The 23,559-nt window shown below is 42.0% G+C and overlaps 1 protein-coding gene across 12 annotated transcripts in view; it reads right to left on the minus strand.

Annotated features, from left to right (window-relative positions):
* Positions 1-4,866: 4,866 nt before the first annotated feature.
* Positions 4,867-23,559, minus strand: part of LOC122555033 (galactosylgalactosylxylosylprotein 3-beta-glucuronosyltransferase 1-like) — a 140,287-nt gene continuing 121,594 nt past the window's right edge. For 8 of the 12 annotated variants that reach the window (XM_043700652.1, XM_043700649.1, XM_043700650.1 and 5 more), the window contains 3 exons: positions 21,243-21,403; positions 6,869-7,395; positions 4,867-5,287 (listed from right to left, as the gene is read on the minus strand). In XM_043700652.1, coding sequence (XP_043556587.1) covers positions 4,982-5,287; positions 6,869-7,395; positions 21,243-21,354 — 945 coding nt within the window. In that variant the 5' untranslated portion in view covers positions 21,355-21,403 and the 3' untranslated portion in view covers positions 4,867-4,981. Of the gene's footprint in view, positions 5,288-6,868; positions 7,396-7,585; positions 7,648-17,001; positions 17,196-21,242; positions 21,404-23,559 lie in introns of those variants that run through there. The other 4 variants (XM_043700658.1, XM_043700655.1, XM_043700659.1 and 1 more) reach the window with 4 other exon arrangements.

Genomic DNA, 23,559 nt, shown 5'->3' on the forward strand with positions numbered 1-23,559 from the left:
GCATTTAGTGATAATAATGCCATTGAATGTCAATCAGAAATTATTTGTTTCTCTCTTGTTGGAGGTGGTCATTGTAGGTATTTGTATGGTGCAAGTGTTACGTGCCACTTCTCAGCCCAAGTCATGTGTTATTCAGAGCTTGTTGTTTATGGACAATGGACTGTTTCAGTATTCAATGAGTCATGAATGGTGGGAAACATTGTGCAATTATCAGCAAATATCCCCCTTATGATGGAAGGAGGATAGAGCAGCTGAAGATGTTTGTCCCTGAGGAACTCCTGTAGTTATGTGCAAAGACTGAGATGATTAGCCTCCAACAACCACAATTATCTTCCAGTGTGCAAGACATGATGACAATCAGTGGTGAGTTTTCCAGATAATTCTTATCGACCCCACTTTTGCTCAGGTTTCCTGACATGAACCTCGATCACCTGCTATTTTGATACAAAGTGCTGTCAGTCTCATCTCAACTTAGGCATTCTGCTCTTTTGTTCATGTTTGGACCCAGGCTGTAATGAGGTCAGTAGCTGATTGGCCCCGGTGGAACCCAGACTGAGCATCAATGAGTAGGTTATTGCTGTGTAAATGCCATTTGGTTGTGTTGACAACAATAGCTGCCTTGACTTTGCTGCTGATCTTGAGGTGATTATTGGGAAAGTATTCAGCTGCATTGGCTTTCACCTGTTTGTTATACCAAAGGCATGTCTGGGCAATTTTCCACATTGCTGGGTAAAGGCTTTTACTGTACATGCACTGGAAAAACTTGGCAAGCTATGTGACAATTGGGACACTGTTGGAATGTTGTCATGGCCCATAGTTTTTGTAGTGTCCAGTACCTTTAGCCATTTCTTCATAACATATAGCGTGAATGGATTGGCTAAAGACTGATGTGTTGCTGAGGTTGTTGGGTAGCATCGGAGATGGATCATTAATTTGGCCATTTGGATGAAAGTTTGGTTGTAAAAGCTTCAGCCTTATCCTCTGCTCTGATGTGCTGGGCTCCACCATCATTATGCGTGGGCATATTTGTGGAACCTTTCCTTCTGGTTAGTTGCTTAATTGTCCACTACAATTCAGGACTGGATGTGACAGGACTGAAGAGCTTTTGTATGTTTCTTTGTTTGCAGTATCATTTAGCTCTGTCTGCCATATGCTTCTTCCATTATTTGACCTGCCAGTAGTGTAGGCTTGGTACTGTGCCTGGCGTACTCTGCTGCACTCTTCATCGAACCAGAGTAGATCCCTTGGCTTTACAGCAAGCACAGGATGATAAGAAATACGAGTGGTTAGACACCAACTGGTCCTTCAAGCCTACTGCAATGTTTAACAAGATTGTGGTTATCAGATTATGTTCTTGACTACACTTTCCTGCTCATCTCAAATCCCTTGATTGATTCATCGATCAAAAATCAAGCTTGAACATATTGTCAATGGTTCTGCCTCCAATACTTTCTGTGGAAGAAAATTCCAAAGACACTCAGAGGAGAAATTTCTCCTGATCTCTGTCTCATATACCTCTTTCTTTCAAACTGTGGTCTTCAGTTCTGATTTATCATCATAAAACAAAACAAACATCTTTTTGGTATATAGCCTGTAAAGCCAGCTCAGAATCTCTTTTGTTTCAGTAAAATCATCTCTCATTCTTGTAAACTCCACTGAATACAGGTCTAATCCATGAACCTTTCCTCGTAAAGCAACCCTTTCATCTCAACAACCCAATCAATCTTGTGAACCTTCTGAACTACTTGTAATATAAATATATCCTTCCTTAGCTGGTTACAAACAGTGCATCTGTCTCATGAATTTGCCAATAGAATATGCCATTGTTAAGAACTGCAAAATATTTTGTTACGTCTTCCACTGTTTCTCTACAACACACAAACATACAAATGTACAAATTAAGAACAAGAGTAGACCATTCAGCCCCTTGTGCCTGCCCTGCCAATCTAAAAGATGAGGGTTGATCTGATTATTTTATCTTTTAACCTATAATTTGAGTCCACTTGGTACAACCCTACCTACATATCCTTTCAACTGCCTAAATATAAAACAGTATGTGAAGTTCTATCACATTATGATTGCTCTTTCCCAGATAAGTTTAGGAAAGATCATTAATTAATCTTACCTCATTATACATTTGAAGGTGTAAAATGAAACACTTCTTTGTTTGTTCCAGCATATATAGTTATAAAATACTATCTCAAATACCCTCTATGATCTCTTCCTCCATGCTTCCTTTGCCAATTTTGATTTGTCTGTTGAAAATGAGATTGAAATTGTCTATGATTACTGCAGCACATTTCTTACAAGCTCCATTGTTTCCTGAATGTATAACATAGCTACTATTCAAGGGCCTATAAACAGCTCCTCTCAGTTTTTAGTCAGAAGTTACACCAGGCTATAGGCCAGCAGGTTTATTTAAACTCACAAGCTTTCAGAGTGCTGCTCCTTCATTAGAGGAAGGCCTGATGAAAGAGTTTTGAAAGCTTGTGACTTTAAATGAACCTGTTGGACTATAACCTGGTGTCGTATGACTTTTAATTGTGTCCAACACCAGCATTTCCACATCTCAATTATTTATTTTTGTCACACCTGATTTCATTCTTTATTATTATGAAATGCTTTTCATTTCATTTCCATGTCCTTCTGAAGTGTCAGGTCCCAATGAATATTCAGTTATTAGCCTTAGTCACTGTGTAATTATGCCATTGCTAGAGAATGAGGTGACAGATTGTAGTTGAACAAAGTTCTGTTACTGCTGATGGCCCATAATGACTCATGGATGCTCAGTTTTGATCTGCCGTGTTTATTCTGAATCTATCTCGTTTTGCACAGTAGTATCGCCACTGAGCACAGTGTTGTGCGTTCACACTGGAAAGAGATAGTGTCATCTCCACAGAGACTACGAGGCAATCATTTCTACCAATACGGTTATGGGTTACTGCATTTCCTACAGGTAGATGAGTGAGGATAAGGTCTGCTAATGTTTTCCTCTTGTTTTCATTACCACCTACTGCAGACCCAATTTATCCTTCAGGATTCAGCTATTGTGGTCAGTGGTGTTCCTACTGAGCTACTGTTAGTCACAGACATTAACTCCCCCACCTACAGCACATACTGTTTCCTTGCCACCCTTGGTGCTTCTTTCAAGTGATTTTCAACATGGAGACCCATTGATGATAATCATCAGGAGGTCCTTTTCTCTACAATGGTCTGATGCTGGGGTCTGGGTCCAATGTTGAGGACTCCCAGCACAGCCTCTCCCTGAGAATGACCTACTATACAGTTACTTCTGGTGGGTCTGTACAATGGCAGATTCTGCAACACTGGCTTTAAGAAATGATTCTGTGAGAATGACTGTGTCAAGTTGTTGCTGGTCCATGAAACAACTATCCCAATTTTGACAGAAAATCCTGGATTTTAGCAAGGAGGACTTTGCAGGGTTGCCAGGGCTGTGTTTGCCATTGTTATTGCTGGCGTTTAGGCCAATGCCAGGTGGTCTGTCTGGTTAAACTCATCTTCAACTTTTATATTGGGGTTTAGTACCAATAGTGGTGGTTTGCTTGGGCAATTCACTGGTATTTAAATACATTGCTGTGGGTCTGGAGTCAGATCTAGGTCAAATATGATAAGGGAAACTGATTTTCTTCCTTGGAGGATTGTAATCAATCCTATTAGTTTTACAAAAATTAATGATAGTATAATGAGCACGATAACTGAAACTAGCTTTCAGTTACATAGTTTGTTTTCCTTCCTTCATTCATTCAGGGGATGTTGGCGACACATTTGAGGCCCATCTTGAATTGACCTTGAGAGCAATTAAGCAATTAAAGTGATCTGGAAAAGGAGCAAGAGTGACATGAGGATAATCATTTTCACAATTAGGGTAGTTAGGGTTTGGAAATGCACTCCTGAGATGTTTAATGAAGGCAGGGTTCAATTGGGGCAGTTGATGATTATTTGGAAAAATATAATGTGTAAGGGTATGAGGAAAAGCAGGAAATGGGGACTAGATAATGATGCCCATTTAATGAACTGGTGCAAACATGATGGGCTGACTGGCCTCCTTCTGCACTGGAATACTTCAGTGATTCTGCGAAGAGTCAATCACATTGCTTTGGATAAGGAGTCACATGTAGGCAAGGAATACAGATGTCCTTCCCTAAAGGACCACAGTGAACCAGACAGGCTTTTACAATAATTGGCAATAGTTTCGCTGTCACCATTACTACAAATAACTTTACACCTCAGATTTACTAATCAAATTTAAATTCCACCAATTGCTGTAGTATTTTAATTAATGTCCCCAGAGCATTAATCTGGATTACTACCCCAATGATGATATGACTGTACTGTCTCCCTCTGCATTCTGAAGCTCTTTGCAGCCATGAGGAAGGTCTGAGGCTGACTGCTGGGAAATAAGGCTATGCCTTGCAACCATCGAGCATGACCATTTCCATAACATGCGTTCTAGGCTGAGTCATGATTCAATGAGGACATTATCAAAGCCAAATCCACTTCTATAGCCAGTATCTCATTATGTGTGGGTATTGTATGTACCAGTTAATGGTTGTTAAAGTCTTTTCAGAAGCATGAATTATTATCTTTGCATTGACTATTACATTGACAACTGTGACCAGCACAATCACGGAAAGCTAACAATGGAACACACTTGGGATTCCAAGAGACAATTTTTTTCCATAATGGCAAGCTAAGGCCAGAGGACTTTGTTCCATTCCAGTACGAACACATATCACTGGCAGTATTCCTGGTGTAATGGGAGGCAAATATCCCTCACACTTCATTTCAATGTTTCCCTAGAATATTTGCTTTGACTGAAATCCTGCAGGGCAAGTGGCCAATAATGCTCATTTCCCTCAAAGTATAATACACTGATCCTAGTTTATAGAGTGATATACAACCCACAGGTTTGGTTGAGTAAGAGTAAACTGTGTGTGTTAATTAAGTCCCAATTGGAACGTTACTTTACTTTAGTGCAATTTGAAGCTTTAGGTTCCAGCTCTTTTAAAGTTATGAGTTCCCGCAACAAGCTGGTTTCCTGGTATCCTCCCTTGATTCCATACAGCTGAAAGTTGGCTGAAGGTTTCATGAGTATCAACTTAATGTTGATTGCAAACCCTGCCATATCAATAGCAAAAGGTCTATTTGGGTCAAAAACAGTTTTCCAACCGATGACTTTTCCTGCATTGTTCACTTTGGGAGACTCGTATAGCAGTCCACCAACGAAAGCTACAGGCCATACTGAAACCTTTTTTGTGAATCGCATCTGAAAAATAAAAACAGTCGGGTGAATTATATAAACTTTGCAATGGGTGTTTGCCTGGGCTGTGTGCCTTAATTAGAATTGATAAGATTTTAATGCCTGCAAATGTAACATTAAAAGGAATTAATTGAATCTACAGTTGATTGCTTATCAGATCTGGTAACTTAGCAACACAGTACTGACAATCTCAAAGTGTATTTATCGCTGAGGTTTATGGCTATTTAGCTCTTTCCTGACCATTTCAAACCTTCCACTTATTCAAAAATTGTTTGGTGTGCTCTGTAACATCTGGGTCTCAAAATACTGATTTCTGGTTGTCAATTCTGTCCAGACTTGACCCGATTCTAGCATTTAGTGTCACTGTCAATAAGTAGCATCAAAACAATCAAATTATGTTTGCTTTATTTTCTCCAATTTCTTTCCCTGAAATTCACCCTCTGATGCATGCTATCTGCATTAGTGGTAATAATTGAGTTGGATTGATATAGCTACAATGATATGTTTAATACTCAATCCCCAGACGTAAAATTTAAGGCATGCTACAGAATTCCTCCCCTCTACCTACAAACTAACATTAATGAAATGTTTACTTCAGACACCCAAATACCAGCAATGCTAGGGATTTATGTTCAATGGAAAAGCGTGGTGCTGGAAAAGCACAGCAGGTCAGGCAGCATCCAAGGAGCAGGAGAATCGATGTTTCAGGCATAAACCCTTCATCAGGAATGTGGGGGTTGGAGGGAAGGGGAGATAGGGCTGAGAGATAAATAGGAGGGTGGGGGAAAGATAGCTGTGAAGGCGATAGATCAATAAGGTGGTGGGTGAAGGTGATAGGTTGGAGGGGAGGGTGGAGTGGATAGGTAGGAAGGAAGATGGACAGGTGGGACAGTTCAAGAGGGTGGTGCCGAGTTGGAAGGTTGGATCTGGGTGATGAGGAAACTGGTGAAGTTGACGTTGATGCTGTGTGGTTGGAGGGTGCCAAGGCGGAAGATGAGGTGTTCTTCTTCCAGGCATCAGGTGGGTTGGATTTGGCGGTGGAGGATGCCCAGGACTTGCATATCCTTGGGGAAGTAGGAGGGGGAGTTGAAATGGTTGGCCACAGGGCGTTAGGGGTGTTTGGTCCTGTCTCTCCAATGTAGAGAAGACCACATCGAGAGCAAGGGACACAGTAGATGAGGTGTTTGGATGTGTAGGAAAATCTCTACCGGATGTGAAAGGATCCTTTGGGGCCTTGGATAGAGGTGAGGGAGGAGGTGTGGGTTCATCCTTCTATTGAGTTAAGGACTTCCATTCTACCTTCTTTTTAATACAGTAGCTTGTAACCTCACCCTGCAGTAAATGTTTAATTGATATTAGTTATTTTTTAACTAGCAAATTTTCAACACAACCAACTTTACTAGTTTTACTAACAGGAATAAACTACCAGTACTTGTTAAATGTTAATTATGGCAACATGCAATCTATAACAAATATTATTTATCCAGTGACTGTGATAAAGGCTATAAAATAATAGATCACTGCAGAGCATAACACTTAAATGCTTATGCTTTGATACAAGGCTTGTCATGGAGACAAAGGGAGCACCTCCTCAAAGAGTTCCAAACTGTAAGTGTTGTCATCATCAGCAAAGTAAACCACGCCCTCTGATGATTCATTAGGGTTCAATTTGTCTCTCAACCAACGCAGACCCAAATTTCTTTGCAGAGTACCCCTTGGCGTGCGAGAAGATGATTTACTGAGGCCCATCTTCACACTTTTTGGGCTTTGGATGTTCAGATGGGTGAAGTTCAGTCCACTCTTTTCCAGCAGCAGTGCTACTAAACCGGTCCTGCGGGGAGAGTCCTCAACAACAATCCAGTGCAGGTTCTGTACGTGGAGGAAAGTGTTAGCTAGCCTGGTCAGCTCTGCTTTCTGAACTGGTCTCGTATAGGTCGGTGTTATGACGTAGATGGTTGGTAAGGACTGAGACCACTGGGGAGGTCTGGTGTATATGTATTCCAGTTTGATGATCTGCTGAGTAAGCATTGCTTCCTGGTGGACACAGACACTTTGTTCCTCTTTGTTTTGAGAGCTGTTGGTGAGTATCCTTTTAGTTCCATTGTCAGGCTCCTCTGAAAAGGAAGCGATTAGAGATATTCAAGTTAGTTGCAGAAGCCTTGTGTCTTTCAGTAAACGTCACCTTTCATAGAAAAGCAAAAATTGTGAATACAGAAGTTCAGAAAGTAAACAACAGTGGTGGAAACAGTAGGTTAGATCACATCTGTAGAGGGAAACAGACCCAATGTTTCAGGTCAAGATTACCTTTCATCATAAAGATAGAAGATTAATCAACTTGGGGTTGGTGGAAGGAAGGATGCAGAGATCTGGAAAAACAACAGGGAAGGTGTGTGATTGAGGGTAAAAGAGGAGAGACTAACTGACAAAGGATTGCACAGTACAAATGCCATAGAGGGTAATTGTTTATAGCATTATTAATGGAATATCTTCCAACAGTCTGAGTTTAAAAAAGAGACGAAGGAAGCTAATCTGTCTCAAAACAAGAGAATGCTGGAGAAACTCAGTAAGTCTGGCAGTATCCATGAAGGGAGAAACAGTTAACATTTCAAGTTCAGTATGACTCTTCTGCAGAACGTTTTGAAGTATTAGCCCTTTCTCTCCATAGATGCTGCCAGACTTACTGAAGCCTGTCAGCACTTTCTGTTTCCATTTCAGATCTCCAACATCAGCAGCATTTACTTTTATTATAGAAATTACCAAACTAGATTCAGTTATGACCCGATATATTGATTATGTCCAATTTGATATGAACTGTGCCAAGTCCGAAATATATAGCGGCAAACCTATATATATCAGCCCTGCAACATAGAGATAATACCAAACCAATTCTAAGATATGATCAGATAAAGTCTACCAGAGATCTAACCAAATTAAAGATCAAACAGGAAAAACCTGATAAATTTAGAACATTATCAGATTGGAATAACACTGAATCAGATGTAGAGGGGGGGATTCTTATGACCTTGCTCTTTATAAACTGGCTAGGACCTGAGGCAGTCCCTTTCCTGATGGTCTCTGAGTAATGCTACCTGTGTGAATTTCCCAGAGACAGCCAAATGGGAGGTTGCCTCTGCAAGTTCCAATCAATGTGGAAGAATTGGTGGCACTAAGGCTGCCTTAACCCCGGGATGGTCAGAGCTGCATTGAGACAGGTGGGTGCAGTTGATGCAGGAGGGAGACTCAAGGTGGAATCATACACTGCAGATGTGGAAACAAATCAATAACAATAAGCAAAGGCAGCTACCAAGTCAACATTGTGGAGGGGAAATCTTATTGCAGACTTAGTGGGTTCTACAAATGAGACCTCAATGGTGTGCTAGTTTACCACTCCAGTGATCCAGGGATTTGGCCTCAGATAAGATCCCAGCAACATCCCAAATCTGAGTCAATGTGACTATTTAATTGCCACCCATTTGTGACCCACTGCTGCCGAATGAGTATCTAGTATGTCCAGTCTCTGGCAAGATCCCTCGAAGATAAGCTAGCATGAAGTAACTGATCCAACTACCTACTTTACCAGTTGGTGTCCTCTCTTTGAACCTGCTTCAGGATGATTCTATCCAGACAGAGCCAAACATGCTATGGGGAATATCAACCAGATATAAATGTTACCAAGCCTGATTTATAGGATGGGATGAAATGTCCAGCTTGAAGGTAAATTTAAGATTAACACTGGGGAGTGGAAGGTGCTGATCCTGCCGCTTTCACATCTTCAATGCTCTCTGATTTCCCAAAGACAATGGTAACAACCTGCAGTTGTCCAGTCCCAACCTGTAGAAAAGCTGTGGGCGTAAACGCTGATGAGTTAGCCAGTCACCTGGCAAGGGGTCCTTTTTATGTAAACAAAAACATTACTCATAGGACACGGGCAATGCTAGCTGGCCAGCATTTATTATCCATCTCTAGTTGCCCTTGAGGAGGTGGGGGTGAGCTGCTTGAACTACTGCAGTCCACTTGGTGTAGGTTGACCCACTTTGCCCTTAGGGAGGGAATTCCAGGATTTTGACCAAAGGCAGTTAAGAAACAATGATATATGTCTGAGTCAGAATGCTGAGTGGCTTCCCATGTACCTGCTGCCCTTGACTTTCCAGATGGAAGTAGTCTTGGGTTTGGAAGGTGCTGTCTGAAGACCTTTACGGAATTTCTACAATGCATCTTGCAAGTAGTACACACTGCTATCCTGAGCATCAGTGGTGGAGGGAGTGAATATTTGTAGATGTGGGTGTGGTGCCAGTCAAGCGGTCTGCTTTGTCCTGGATGGTGTCAAGCTTATTTTGTGTTGTTGTGGCTGCACCCATCCAGGCAAATGGGGAGTATTCTATCACACTCCGGACTTGTGCCTTGTAGATTTTGGGAGTCAGGAGTTGAGTTAATTGCTGTAGTATTCCTAACTTCTGACCTGCTCTTGTAGCCACTGTATTTGTATGGCAAGTCCAACTGAGTTTCTGGTCAATAGTAACCCCCAGGATGTTGATAGTGAGGCATTCAGTGATGGTAACACCATTGAATGTCAAGGCACACTGATTAGATTGTCTCTTACGGGAGATGGTCATTGCCTAGCACTTGTATGATGTGAATGTTACTTGTCACTTGTCAGCCCAAACCCCGATACTGTCCAGATCTTGTTGCGTTTAAACATGGACAGCTTCAGTGTTTGAGGAGTTGCAAATGCACAACTTTTCAGCACCAACATCGATGAATATCTTTACTTCTGACCTGATGATGAAGAGAAGATCATTGATGAAGCAGCTGAAGATGAATAGGGCCTACGATACTACCCTGAGGAACTCCTGTAGAGATGTTCAGGAGCTGAGATGACTGACCTCCAATAACCACAACCATCTTCCTATGTGCCAGGTATGAGTCCAATCAGTGGAGAGTTTGCCCCCTGAGATCCATTGATTCCAGTTTTACTCAGGTTCCTTAATGCCACACTCTGTTGAATACGATCTTGATTTCAAGGGCTGGCACTGTCACCTCACCTCTGAAATCCAGCTCTTTTGTCCATGTTTAAACCAAGGCTGTAATGAGGTCAGGAGCTGAGTGGCCCTGGCAGAACCCAAACGGTGTGTTACTGAACAGATTATTGCTGAGCAGGTGCTGCTTGATGACACCTTCCATCACTTTACTGATGATTGGGAGGAGACAGATGGGGTGATGATTGGCTGGGTTGGATTTGTCTTGCTTTTCAGGTACAGGATATACCTGGGCAGTTTTCCACATTGCTAGATAGATGTCAGTATTATAACTGTACTGGAAGAGCTTAGCTAGGGGCATGGCAAGTTTTGGAGCACAGGTCTTCAGTAATATTGCTGGAATGTTGTCAGGGCCCTTAGCCTTTGCAGTATTCAGTGCATCCAACTGCTTCTTGATATCACAGAGGGTGAATTGAATTGGCTGAAGGCTCGTATCTGTAATGCTGGGGACCACTGGAGGAGGCTGCGATAGATCATCCACTTGGCATTTCTGACTGAAGATTGTTGCAAATGCTTCAACCTTATCTTTTACACTAATGTGTTGGGACTTTTCATTAGTTAGAATGGGGAGGCGTCCTCTTCTACCAAGTTATTTAATTGTCCACCACCATTCACAATTGGATGTGGCAGGACTGCAGAGCTAGGATCTGATCCCTCTTGGAATCATTTAGCTCTGGGGCTACCAGTTACAGCTTATGCAGTTTGACATGCAAGTAATCCTGTTTGGTAGCCTCACCGGGTTGCCACCTCATTATTAGGTTGTCCATTGGTGAAGATCTCCATGTGGTCTAAATACCAATCCCTCCTTCTCTGCCTGGCCCCAACTAGCCCAAGTTACCTTATTCCTCATGCTCCCTTCACTGCATGGGCCACATTGCAGTACCAGTACTGGCCACTAGCCATGGTGGCACCGACTGGCAGCAATTGGTGAGAGGCCAAAAGATCTTAGATCGGATGAGGCAGATATCATGCTGTGGATACTATATCAGGATAGTGAGGGTGTAATTCCCCTCAGAGGAGCCTAAATGTCTGACCGCAGGAAGGAGGACACACCCCCTACTATAATTGTTAAATTTTGTCCATTGCTTTTGCCAGATCAGTTAAACATGATATGACACCACATAACGGTATGATTAAACCGGACACAGATTATGACACATTAGATACGAATATCCTGTAGAATGATTACAGTACAGATAAAGATCTTCCAGTCTTTGTCTTCATGTTGCTTCTTTGGAAGAGCATTTCAGCTAGTCCCACTCCCAGCATTTATCCATGGCCTGTCAAATCCTTTGAATCAGGTAATGATCCAATTCTCTTTATGAGCCATAATTGAATTTGCCATTACCTCACTCTCGCAGCGTGTCCGTGTCCTAACCACTCACTGAATGTGAAGTGATGTCTGCCTTTGGCTCTGTTACCATGTATCATTTAGGCCAAGTACCAGGCAAGGTTCAAGAGGGAAGCTTACCATCGCTTCTGAACTTTCCATCACTGATTTCCTCCCTATAAATATCTGATAGGTTAGCATTTACCAGAAGCAGAACACAATCAGCTATATAACTACTGTGGGTACAAGATCAAGTAGGAAAAGAAACAGAAAATAGTGTTGCAGAGGATCAGTGCAGCATTTCCTGTAACGCAAATGTATGTTAAATTTACAGCTGGCATAAAATCAGGATTTATAGTTGACAAAGAGGAAAGAAAGTCGAGAGTGGGGTGCTGGAAAAGCACAGCAGGTCAGGTAGCCTCCGAGGAGCAGTAGAGTCAGAGTGCTGCCTGACCTGATATGCTTTTCCAGCACCACACTCTGGACTCTGATCTCCAGCATCTGCAGTCCTCATTTTCTCCAAAGAGAAAAAAACAATGCAAAAAAAGCAGACTGGGCAGTCAAGTGGCAAATGAATTTTAAGAGATAAATGCGGAGTGGTTTCACTTTGGTAGGGAAAACAGACACTTTTTACTCAGAAAAGAAAAAGCTTAACAAGAGCACAGAAAGCTACAGATCATTAAAAGCAGCAACTTGGCCTAAATGATACATGGTAACAGAGCCAAAGGCAGACATCACTTCACATTCAGTGAGTGGTTAGGACACGGAACACGCTGCGAGAGTGAGGTAATGGCAAATTCAATTATGGCTCATAAAGAGAATTGGATCATTACCTGATTCAAATGTTAACAAACTAGCATTTATTTCGTGGTATATTCAATTCACAAGTAATGAAGGTATGTTAAAATTGAACAGGATCTTGGTCCGTTCCCTCAGGTTAGAGCAAGGTTCCAGCCTCCATCTTTATGAAAGGAAACAGAACAGAATCGAATATCTTCATGATTGCGTACTTACTTATGGTTCGGAGCTAGACATGAAATGTAGCACAAACCTGTCCTCCGATCCAAATGACAACTTCAATCTTACAATCAGCATAAAGTCATGTACCAGCCTACTTGAGGAAAGCCCTATCCTGAGACCCTGGTTTCAGTCCATGACCAGAACCTGTCATCATTGTTCTTGAAATGAAGGTGAGTAAATCTGCTTATCAAACTGAGAGTCTAAAGTGGAATAGACATGACCAATCTTTTCTCCGCATGCAGGATTTGGATGATGTAGCAGCAACATGCCACTTTCACTTGAGCTGCCCTCGGAAGCTCCTAAAGGCACAGCAAAATATTACACATTATGGTACTCATTGAAGGTGACAAGTCAAGCATTCACACCATAATGAGGCAGACATAACTGTGTCGCACTGATCATGTAGCCAAAATGCTTGACACTCACTGACCAAAGTTTTATGGAGAGTGTGAGTCTTGGGTGTTCTCTCAGGGCAGTTAAAGGAAGTACCACAAGCAGAATTTTATTGATTCCCTTCGGAGTTCTGATATTGACTTGACTCCTGGGTGAAACTCCTTAGAGTTCCTACACATTTCTCAATCAAACAAACTTCTTCGGAAGCAAACACATATCAATTAAAAATGGAAGCAAAGCAAAGCCTGGGCAAGCAATTTGTCCAAGATCAGATGTCTGCAAATTCCTGCCTTATTTCCAGCAGAACATTCTGGGCAAAGGTCAGCCTCAGCAATCCTCTAAGTGCTCACCGAGAAACTACCAAACACCCTGATAATGAACATTAACACTTCCACCTCAAAGGTCAAAGAAGAGAGGAACAAAAGTACACAGAAAAGCAGGAGAAAGTGTCAAAGACATTTGCAGGGGTGTGAGCAGAACCTAGAGTTTACAGACCTCAGGGTAGTTTGAACAGGTTGGATTTTTATTTAGAAAGAAGACTTAAAGGTGGTTTATTGAGGTCTTTAAAAAACTGAATGGGTTGACTGAGGTAGATGTGGTGGGAATGTTTCTGCCTGCATGGAATCCAAAACTTACTATGCGTAGTCACTAATAAGGAAACAAAGTGACATTTCTTTACACAGAGAGTGGTTAGAATGTGAAACGCTTTGTCTCAGGAAGTCGTTGAGGTGAATATCTTAGATCGGTTCAAAAAGACAAATGCATAAAATGTTTCTAACAGGTATGTTGAAGGGCTAAGATGAGATAACTGGAACAGGAGTTAAAGGTAAAGTTGTCATGGTCCCAGAGACTGCTCACATTACAAAGAAACAACTGGTCCAAGTTTAACCTGAGGGTCACCATACCTCAGGTGAGGGGAGAGATTGAGAAGGAGAGTCCTTCAGAGTAACCTCAGCTGGTGCAGGAACTGAACCCATGCTATTGGCATCAATCTGCATCACAAACCAGCTGTCCAGCCAACTAAGCTATTTGATACCTGATCAAAGAAATGCTTGTGCCTGGTTTCGAAGCAGGGGCCCTTTCACTTGTTAAGTGAATGTGATAACCACTATATTTCAGAAATGGAACACCAAAATGGGAAGAGACTCATATGTAATGTAAACACCAGCACTGACAAGTTGGACTAAAAGGCTTATGTGTAGATTTCATATTCAATGTCATATCTACAGTTGGTGCCCAAATTTATGATCAGTGCTATATCCCATCAAAGTTTTATATCTGTGTACTAAAGAAAATCATACAATCCCTACAGTGTGGAAACAGGCCATTTGGCCCAACAAGTCCACACCAATCCTCTAAAGAGTGACCCATTCCCCTACATTTACCCCTAACCTACACACCCCTGAACACTACAGGCAATTTAGCATAGCCAGTTTACTTAACCTGCACAGCTTTGAATTGTGCGAGGAAACCGGAGCAAACCCACACAAACACAGGGAGAATGTGCAAACTCCACACAGACAGTCACCCAGAGCTGGGATCAAACCTTGGTCCCTGGCATTGTGAGGCAGCAGTGCTAACCACAGAGCCACCATGCCACCCCAGAGGGACATCTGCCCATGTGTCTTCAGTTACACGTGACTCTTCTCAAACTATGTTCATGCAGGTATTTTTCAAGCATATCTACCCAAACATTAATCTAAGAAATGCATTTCTTTCCAATGATGGGAAGATAAGAGAGACCATATTGTTAAAAAGAATGCTAGACCAGAATTCATATTATCATGCAGACACTAGCTCCACTGAATTTGAGAAAGAAGTGATCTCATTATTAAGGTATCTCCTGTCTCTGTATTCGAGATTGATTGAGATTCAAGCAGAATCTTTTCAACTCAGTCACTGTCGAAACAGTGAAACCATTTTCAGATCTGGAACTCAGTTTGTGTGTGCAGCAATTCTACCTTTCTGAAAGGAAACTAATTGTTATTGCAGCTCACAACTCCTCAATCAGTGTGGGTAGTTGACCAAGATGATGCATCTATTTAGTCAAAGCGCAGCAGGTCAGGCAGCATTCAAGGAACAGGAGAATCGACGTTTCGGGCATAAGCCCTTCTTCAGGAAGGGCTTATGCCCGAAATGTCGATTCTCCTGTTCCTTGGATACTGCCTGACCTGCTGTGCTTTTCCAGCAACACATTTTCAGCTCTGATCTCCAGCATCTGCAGTCCTCACTTTCTCCTCTATTTAGTCAAAGAAAGGATTTCTAATTAAAGGTACAACAACATGGATTATAAGGTTTCACTGACTCTTTGGAAAGTTGTCCCAAAGACAGGCCAGTTGGCAGATATGGGTGGAAGTGACTAAGGAGCTGAGCAGCAGGAGATGCAGAAAGTGTATCAAGAGAATCCAGACAACCAGGTCGGTCTGACATGAGAGTGGCAAACAAATTCGGGTGCCGCATCAAACAGTTGTGAAGCTGCAACTGTGCCAAGCCTCACAACAGCAAGTGACAGACAAAGCTAAATGGTTCCACAACCAGCAGATCAGTTCTAAGCTCTGCAGTCCTGCCACACCCAATCATTAATCATGGTGGATAATTAAGTGACCCACTGGAGGAGGAAGCTCCACAAATATCCCCATCCTCAATGATAGGGCAACCCAGTACCTCAGAGCAAAGTTCAAAGCTGAAGCATTCACACCAATCTTCAGCCAGAAGTGACATGTGGATGATCTGTCTTGGCCTCTAGTGGTTCCCCAGCAAGACAGACGCCAATTGGTAGCTGATGATGCCAAGGAGTGGCTGAAGGCCCTGGACTCTGCAAAGGCTCTAAAACATTCTGGCACTAGTATTGAAGTTGTGTCCTCCAGGACTCGCTGCTCTCCTAGCCAAGATGTTCCAGTACAGTTACAGCACTGGCATCTACCCGAACAATGTGAAAAATTGCCCAGGTATGTCTTGTACACAAAAAGCAGGACAACTCCAATTCGGCCAATTACTGTCTCAGGAGAAAGTGAGGAATGCAGATGCTGGAGATCAGAGCCGAGTTCTGGAAAAGCGCAGCAGGTCAGGCAGCATCCGGGGAGTGGGAGAATCGACGTTTCAGGCATAAGCCCTTCATCGGGATGCTGACTGACCTGCTGTGCTTTTCCAGCACCACACTCTCAGCCACAATTACTGCCTCATTAGTCTACTCCCGATCATCAGTAAAGTGCTATAAGGGATTGTCAACAGTGCCTTCAAGAAGCACTCACTCAACAATGACCTGAGTACTGACATTCAGTTTGGGTTTCAGCTCCAAACTTCAATACAGCCTTGGTCCAAACAGGGAAGTGTTGATTTACAGAGGTGAGGTGTAATGACTGCCCTTGACATTAAGGCCACATTCGACACATTGTGCCATCAAAGAGTCTGAGCAAAATTAAAATTGATGAGGACCAAGGGAGATAGAAGAATCAATTATCCTAGTGTCCGAGGCCTGATCATCTTCAGCTGCTTCATCAATATCCTTCCCTCCATTATTGGGTCAGAAGTGGGGATGTTTGCTGATGATTGCACCATGGTTGGTATCATTCATTGTTCCACAGATACTAAAGCAGCCCATGTCTAAATGCAATAAGATGTGGACAATATTCAAGCTGATAAGTAGCAAGTAACATTTGTGCCACAAAAATGCTAAACAATGACCATTTTCAATAAGAGTTAATCTAACTATTGCCCCTTAATATTCAATGATGATACTATCTCTGAATCCCCCGACTTATAACATCCTGGATGTCAGCATTGGCTAGAAACTGAAATGGACCAGCTATACAAATACAGTGGCTACAAGAGGAGTTTGAGGCTGGGAATTCTGTAGTAAGTATTCACTTTCTGTCTCCCCAAAGCCTTACCATTATCTACAAGGCATGTGTCAGGAATATGATGGAATACTTTCCACTTACCTGAATGAGTGCTGTTCCAACAACACTTAGCAGGCTTGAGACCACTCAGGACAAGCAGTCCACTTGATGCCATCTCATCCACCAGCTACAAGATTCACTCCCTTCACCATTGAAGCACAGTGGCCGCAGTCTGTTCCTTCTACAAATGCATTGCACTTGCTCATCAAGGCTCCTTCAACAGCACCTTCCAACCTCTGCCATATGGAGAGACAAGGACAGTGGATGCACAGGAAAATCACCTACTCCAAGCCACACACCATCCAGACTTCGAACTATATTGCCATTCCTTCATTATCGCACAAGCAAAATCCTGGGCTTCCCTTCCTAACAGCCACGATGAGTATCTGAACACTCTAAGGACCTTAACAGTTCAAGTAGGCAGCTCACTAGCAGCTGCCTTGGGGAAGTTAGGGATGGGTGGTAAATGCCGGTCAAGTCAGTGACACTGACATCCCATGAATGAGCAGTGAACGAAGAAGTATGCTTTGTTGTCACCATCCACTAAATGCTGTCCTTCCTATTCCCTCGATACAAGCCAGTACCTTGCCTTTGCTTTCCCTTCTCACAGGAGAGCACACAACTTGCTAAGTGTGGAGATCTGGCTCTGGGGTGGAGGGGGGTCATCCTCCAGCAACAGACAGCATACCGTGTGTACCTGCTCCACTAGAAGGAAGTCTTGATCCAGGAGTTTGTGGGTATCAGCAGTGAGCTCCTCAGCCTCCCCAGGAGTCAGTATTCTGACATGTTGAGAGAGCTCATCCTCTTGCCTGTGCACCTTGTTATGGGTGCTCTCACAAGCGTGGAGCTGGATCTCACATCTAGCTGAGGAAGGACATGCAGCTGAGGAGGCTGTTTATTTTGCTGCCTTGATACTCCGATCTCTGTTGGAATCTTTAGCTGTGGTGTGGTCTTTGTTACTGGACCTCAGCAAAGTAGCAAAGTGAAGCTGTTTAGACAAATTCCATATCATAGTCAACAAGGAGGTGCAGCCGAAAGTGACTGAAATACAAGATGGGTTACATTTCTGTTGAGAAATTGACAACCATCCGTGAAGCAGTGAACGCACTCTCCAAGAGAGGAAGTGCTTGGAACAGCAGTCTCTAAATAGCTGTGGCTGAAGCTGCTGAGTGTAAGTGATCAACACATCCCCGGATTTCATCGAAGAAACTCTCCCTGCTATGTACTTATCTCGATGACCCTGGTAAATTGCTCAGGAAATCAGACGCCTGGAAAGTCAAGTCAAGACTCTGCATTAAAGCATTCTATAGCTTCTCAACATTTTTATGCATCATTCATGGAGTGTGGGTATCTCTGGCTCAGCCAAAATTTTACTGCCTGTCCCTTATTGTTCTCGATGGAGTGATGTTGGTGGTAAGCTGTCTTACTCCAGCCAAACATTCCTTAATTACTCCACTGCAGATCCAAGGGATTTCATCACACCCTCACTGCTGCCCCTGGGAAAGCTAGGAAGGAGATCATGATTTTGACTCTACTTCAATGTCTTGGACTTTCCCACTCCCATGTTCTTGACCTGGTCTTACCTGTGGGGAAAGAATCTGCTCCATACCCCCAAAGCTAAAACATGCTTTTACATCTAAAAGAATTAAGTGTCTCCTTGTAATTCTTACAAGGATTTGAATTGCAGCACTCATCCTGTGCTGTGCAAGTTCAGAAATGTTTCCTTCATGGTATGAAATATGCTGTCAGTGAGGCACTATTAGTGTGGTGAATAACTGACATGAGATACTTTTCAGGTATATCTTTCACTGAGTAGATTAAAACCAAGGAATCAACACATTCTTATCTGATACCAGTGCAAACAAGTAGTGCAGGCTGATACAGTCAGACCAAGTACTATTGGATAGGTGGGGAATTGTATGTGATTCAGGGTGTACATTTCTTTTGACCAGTCTTTGAAGTTCCCTAAACCGCAAGAATGTAAGAAATGACACCTTAAGATTTTGAGATCTCCTCAAAATGAAAACTGTATTACTGACTGGCAAATTTTCTGATTGACCCAAAATAGCAGATACAGGTATCATTGGAAATGACAGAGGTACAGCCGTTGATTTTCCATTGAGACGACCTTCAGGACTTCATTGTGATTTATTTTGATATATAGTTATATTTATTTTAGTATATATTCCTGAGTGGAATGTAGCAGCTATTAGGCTTGCTGGTTATTTTCCTAGCATCACCATTGTGTCACATGGTCATGAGTTTATGGAAATGAAGGACAATGTTTTTGCTATTAAAAATGAAAGAACAACACAGTATGTGGATAATTTGTCTTGACCCAAGATGACCACCCACGGTGATATGACCTACTATAACTTCTACACAAAGAATTAACTCACGTCTAAACTGACCTATGAAAATGTCTTAAAATATAAATAGCCCTGGATGTGGTGGTTAATAGAACGATTGATCATGTAATCAGATAACGAAACCCATTACTTCAACAACCAGACAGAGGCAAGAGTCTCCGTCTTGAAACAAACAGGACAGTTCCTTCAGCCGAAAGAATAGAACCCACATGTCAAACAACCAATCCACACCACACACAGTGACTAACTCACTTTCACATGAAGAGATCGCCATTGCCATAACCTGGTCTGGAAATCCCAAGACTTCTAACTTCCATTCTTATTCAAAGAAGTACAAGAGGGAACCCAGCCAGGCAAACACCTTGCATACCTTAAGGAACTAAATCTCAATTGGATCTTCTATCCCGTTAACAATCGAGTTGCATGTTCTGACCTACAGAATCTTTACATGTGCGTGTATCTATTTTCTTGGAGAACTAGCCATTTGGATACAGAACTGGCTCAAAGGTAGAAGACAGAGGGTGGTGGTGAAGGGTTGGTTTTCAGACTGGAAGCCTGTGGCCATTGCCACAAGGATCAGTGCTGCGTCCTCTACTTTTTGTCATTTACATAAATGATTTGGATGCAAGCATAAGAGGTACAGTTAGTAAGTTTGCAGATGACACCAAAATTGGAGGTGTCGTGGACAGCAAAGAATGTTGCCTCAGATTACAAAATGATCTTGATCAGATGGGCCAATAGGCTAAGAAATGGCAGATGGAGTTTAATTTAGATAAATGCGAGTTGCTGCAATTTGGGATAGCAAATCTTAGCAGGACTTATACACTTAATGGTAAGGTCCTAGGGAGTGTTGCTGAACAAATAGACCTTGGTGTGCAGTTTCATAGTTCCTTGAAAATGGAGTCGCAGGTAGATAGAATAGTGACGAAGGTGTTTGGTATGCTTTCCTTTATTGGTCAAAGTATTGTGTACAGGAGTTGGGAGGTCATGTTGCAACTGTACAGGACATTGATTGGGCCACTTCTGGAATATTGTGTGCAAATCTGGACTCCTTCCTATCAGAAGCATGTTGTGAAACTTGAAACGGTTCAGAAAAGATTGACAAAGATGTTGCCAGGGTTGGAGGATTTGAGCATTTACATTCTGGGAGAGATTGAACAGGCTAGGGCTGTTTTCCCTGGATCGTTGGAGGCTGGGGGATGACCTTATAGAGGTTACAAAATCATGACGGGCATGAATAGGATGAATAGACAAAGTCTTTTCCCTGGGGTGGGACAGTCCAGAACCAGAGGGCATAGGTTTAGGGCAAGAGGGGAAAGATGTAAAAGAGATCTAAGGGACAACTTTTTTGCACAGAGGGTGGTACATATATGGAATGAGCTGCCAGAGGATGTGGTGGAGGCTGGTACAATTGCAACATTTAAAAGGCATTTGGATGGATATATGAATAGGAAGTGTTTGGAGGGATATGGGCCGGGTGCTGGCAGGTGGGACTAGATTGGGTTGGGATATCTGGTCGGCATGGACGGGTTGGACCGAAGGGTCTGTTTCCATGCTGTACATCTCTATGACTCCATGACACTATCTAGGTGTGTATGTTCATTGCATTTACATTCTGGGTGCCATACAAATAGACATTGATATTTTCTTTTGATTTAAACTTAGAAAAATTCTGTAATGTGTTTATCACTGAGAATCTTAACAGTCAAAACTGGTCCAAACACTCCCTCATCTTGCTGAGGTCAACCGAAAGGTAAGAAGTAAGGGGAAGAGTCATCCCACTATCATTCCCCAAAATAACACAAGTAAATTCAATTTTTTTTCTACCAAGTGTTGGCCAGGAAAATTAAGGCTGTCCTCAATTCATAATTAATAAACTCTCTAAAGTTACACAGAGGTATGAAGGTCACCTACTTCTCTGAATGGCAGGGTAGAAGACCCCTGAGTTCTGGTGCCAGATGGTCAGCAGTATGGTCCAGGGTAAAGCAATGAGGATTGCAGTGAGAAGGTTTCTTCGTCTTGGCATATTGTTACGAACTTACTGTCGGAAAAGTGCCTCATTTCTTTATCCGTACCTTCAAATACAACAGGAAGAGAATCTTATTGAGCTGAGGTCAATCTGAAAGGAAGATATGCTTGTGTTTGCATTTTGACATATTTTTAAAAGCCACATGATGAAAATCCTAACAGTACGAATCAAAAAGTGATTACATTTATAAATTTAATTGTAAACCTTAAAACAATGTGGTACTACAATGTCTACAATCAGTCTTTGTGTCCAAATCAGATTTGTGCATCTATTAGAAAATAAATGACTTGGATTGACAAGGCATATTTTACAACTCAGGATGTCTCAAAAGGCTTTGTAGCCAATGAGGTAATTCTAAAGTGTTGCACTATTGCAATTCAGGGAAACATAACAAGCCAATTTATGTCCAGTGATGCCCTGTAAGCAGTGGTGAGACAGATAATTGAATCTGGTAACATTTGTTGAGCTGTCAAAAGTCTAAGCAGAGCTTTCTTATTTTCTTACAAAGGAGCCATTATATTTTATATGTCTGACTGAGAGGGGCCAGACAGGGCAGATCTTCAGTTTTATGTTTCATGCAAAAGTTGACATTCCCAGTGTGCAGCATTGTCTAAATACTGAATGAAGAACATTTTCCAGAATTTTCTGTTTCTACATTACGTAAAGTAGTGACACAACTCAATCCTTCCATTCAGTTCTTAATGCGTGGAACACACAAGAATTAGATATTTTTCAACTAGCACTTATTATACTCAAATCTGTCAGCAAAACATTCACTGAATTAAAGTAATTCCAGTTGGTTTCATAAGAACACAGAAAATAGGAGCAGGAGTAAGCCATTTGGCCCATTGGCTCTGCTCTGCTATTCATCTAGACTATGGCTGATCTTCCACCTTAATGGCATTTCCCACAGTATCTCCATATCATGTTGCATCATTAATATCTAGAAATATATCAGTCTCTATCCAGACAAATTCCATGGTTGAGCCTCTACTTCCCTCCAGTGTAAACAAGTCCAAAGCTCCATCATGTCCTGAGTGAAGAAATCCCTTTTCACCCTGGTCCTATTTGGCCAACATCTTATTCGGACACTACATCTTCTAGTTCTAGACTCCCAGCCAAGCAAACATTCTTTCTGCATCTACCTATCAAAATGGTCTCCACTCAATAGTACATAATCCCAGTGTCTTCAATTTGTCCTAATAGGGCAGTTCCTCTATTTCAGGAACCAGCCTACTGGACATTCATTCATTATTTCTGAAGCAAGCAGATTCTTCCTTAGATAAAGACAATACTGCAGAGGTGGTGTTATGATCCTAGCTGACGTTATTGCCAGACAAGTCAGATCTCAGACTGAAACCTGGCTTGAAAGATTATAATTTAGTTTGTTTTTATTTACAGTGGTGGTCTATCACTGAAATGCAAGCATGCACTACTACAAACTTGGTTTAAAGTAGGAGTTTATTGTTCAAAAGAAGTGAAGATAAAATACAACAAACCAAACTATTTACGTATAATATAATTTGAAAGATTTCAAAACACATGGCAAAGTACAATGCCATCTATCGCAACACCTTCTCTTCACTGTACTAAATAGTTCCCTTCTCTCTCATTCTATACATTTACCCTATCTATTGCTTTTAATACTTGATCTTAAGAGATTGATCACCTTTTTTTCTTTATTAGTCTCAATGCGAAGATTAGATTTACTCAGCTTTAAATATTCTAGTTAAACACTTTTGGCCTGGAATTTTCAAACTTAACTCTTACAGTGAGATATCCTATTTTCCAAGTGTTTTAAACTAATTTCTTTCTCCAGGAGAAACTATTTCTTAAATCTAACTTTCATCATGACCTGAGAATGACCAGCTTATTTCAACTGTTTTTCTGTTAGCTGATCTTTCCAGTATATTACCACGAGTCTCACACTCCAATTTAGAACATAGAACATAGAACAATACAGCACAGAACAGGCCCTTCAGCCCACGATGTTGTGCCGAACATTTGTCCTAGCTTAAGCACCCATCCATGTACCTATCCAATTGCCGCTTAAAGGTTGCCAATGATCCTGACTCTGCCACTCCCACAGGCAGCGCATTCCATGCCCCCACCACTCTCTGGGTAAAGAACCCACCCCTGACATCTCCCCTATACCTTCCACCCTTCACCGTAAATTTATGTCCCCTTGTAACACTCGGTTGT

This window comes from Chiloscyllium plagiosum, chromosome 12 (assembly GCF_004010195.1).
Source record: "Chiloscyllium plagiosum isolate BGI_BamShark_2017 chromosome 12, ASM401019v2, whole genome shotgun sequence".
Lineage (NCBI taxonomy): Eukaryota > Metazoa > Chordata > Chondrichthyes > Orectolobiformes > Hemiscylliidae > Chiloscyllium > Chiloscyllium plagiosum.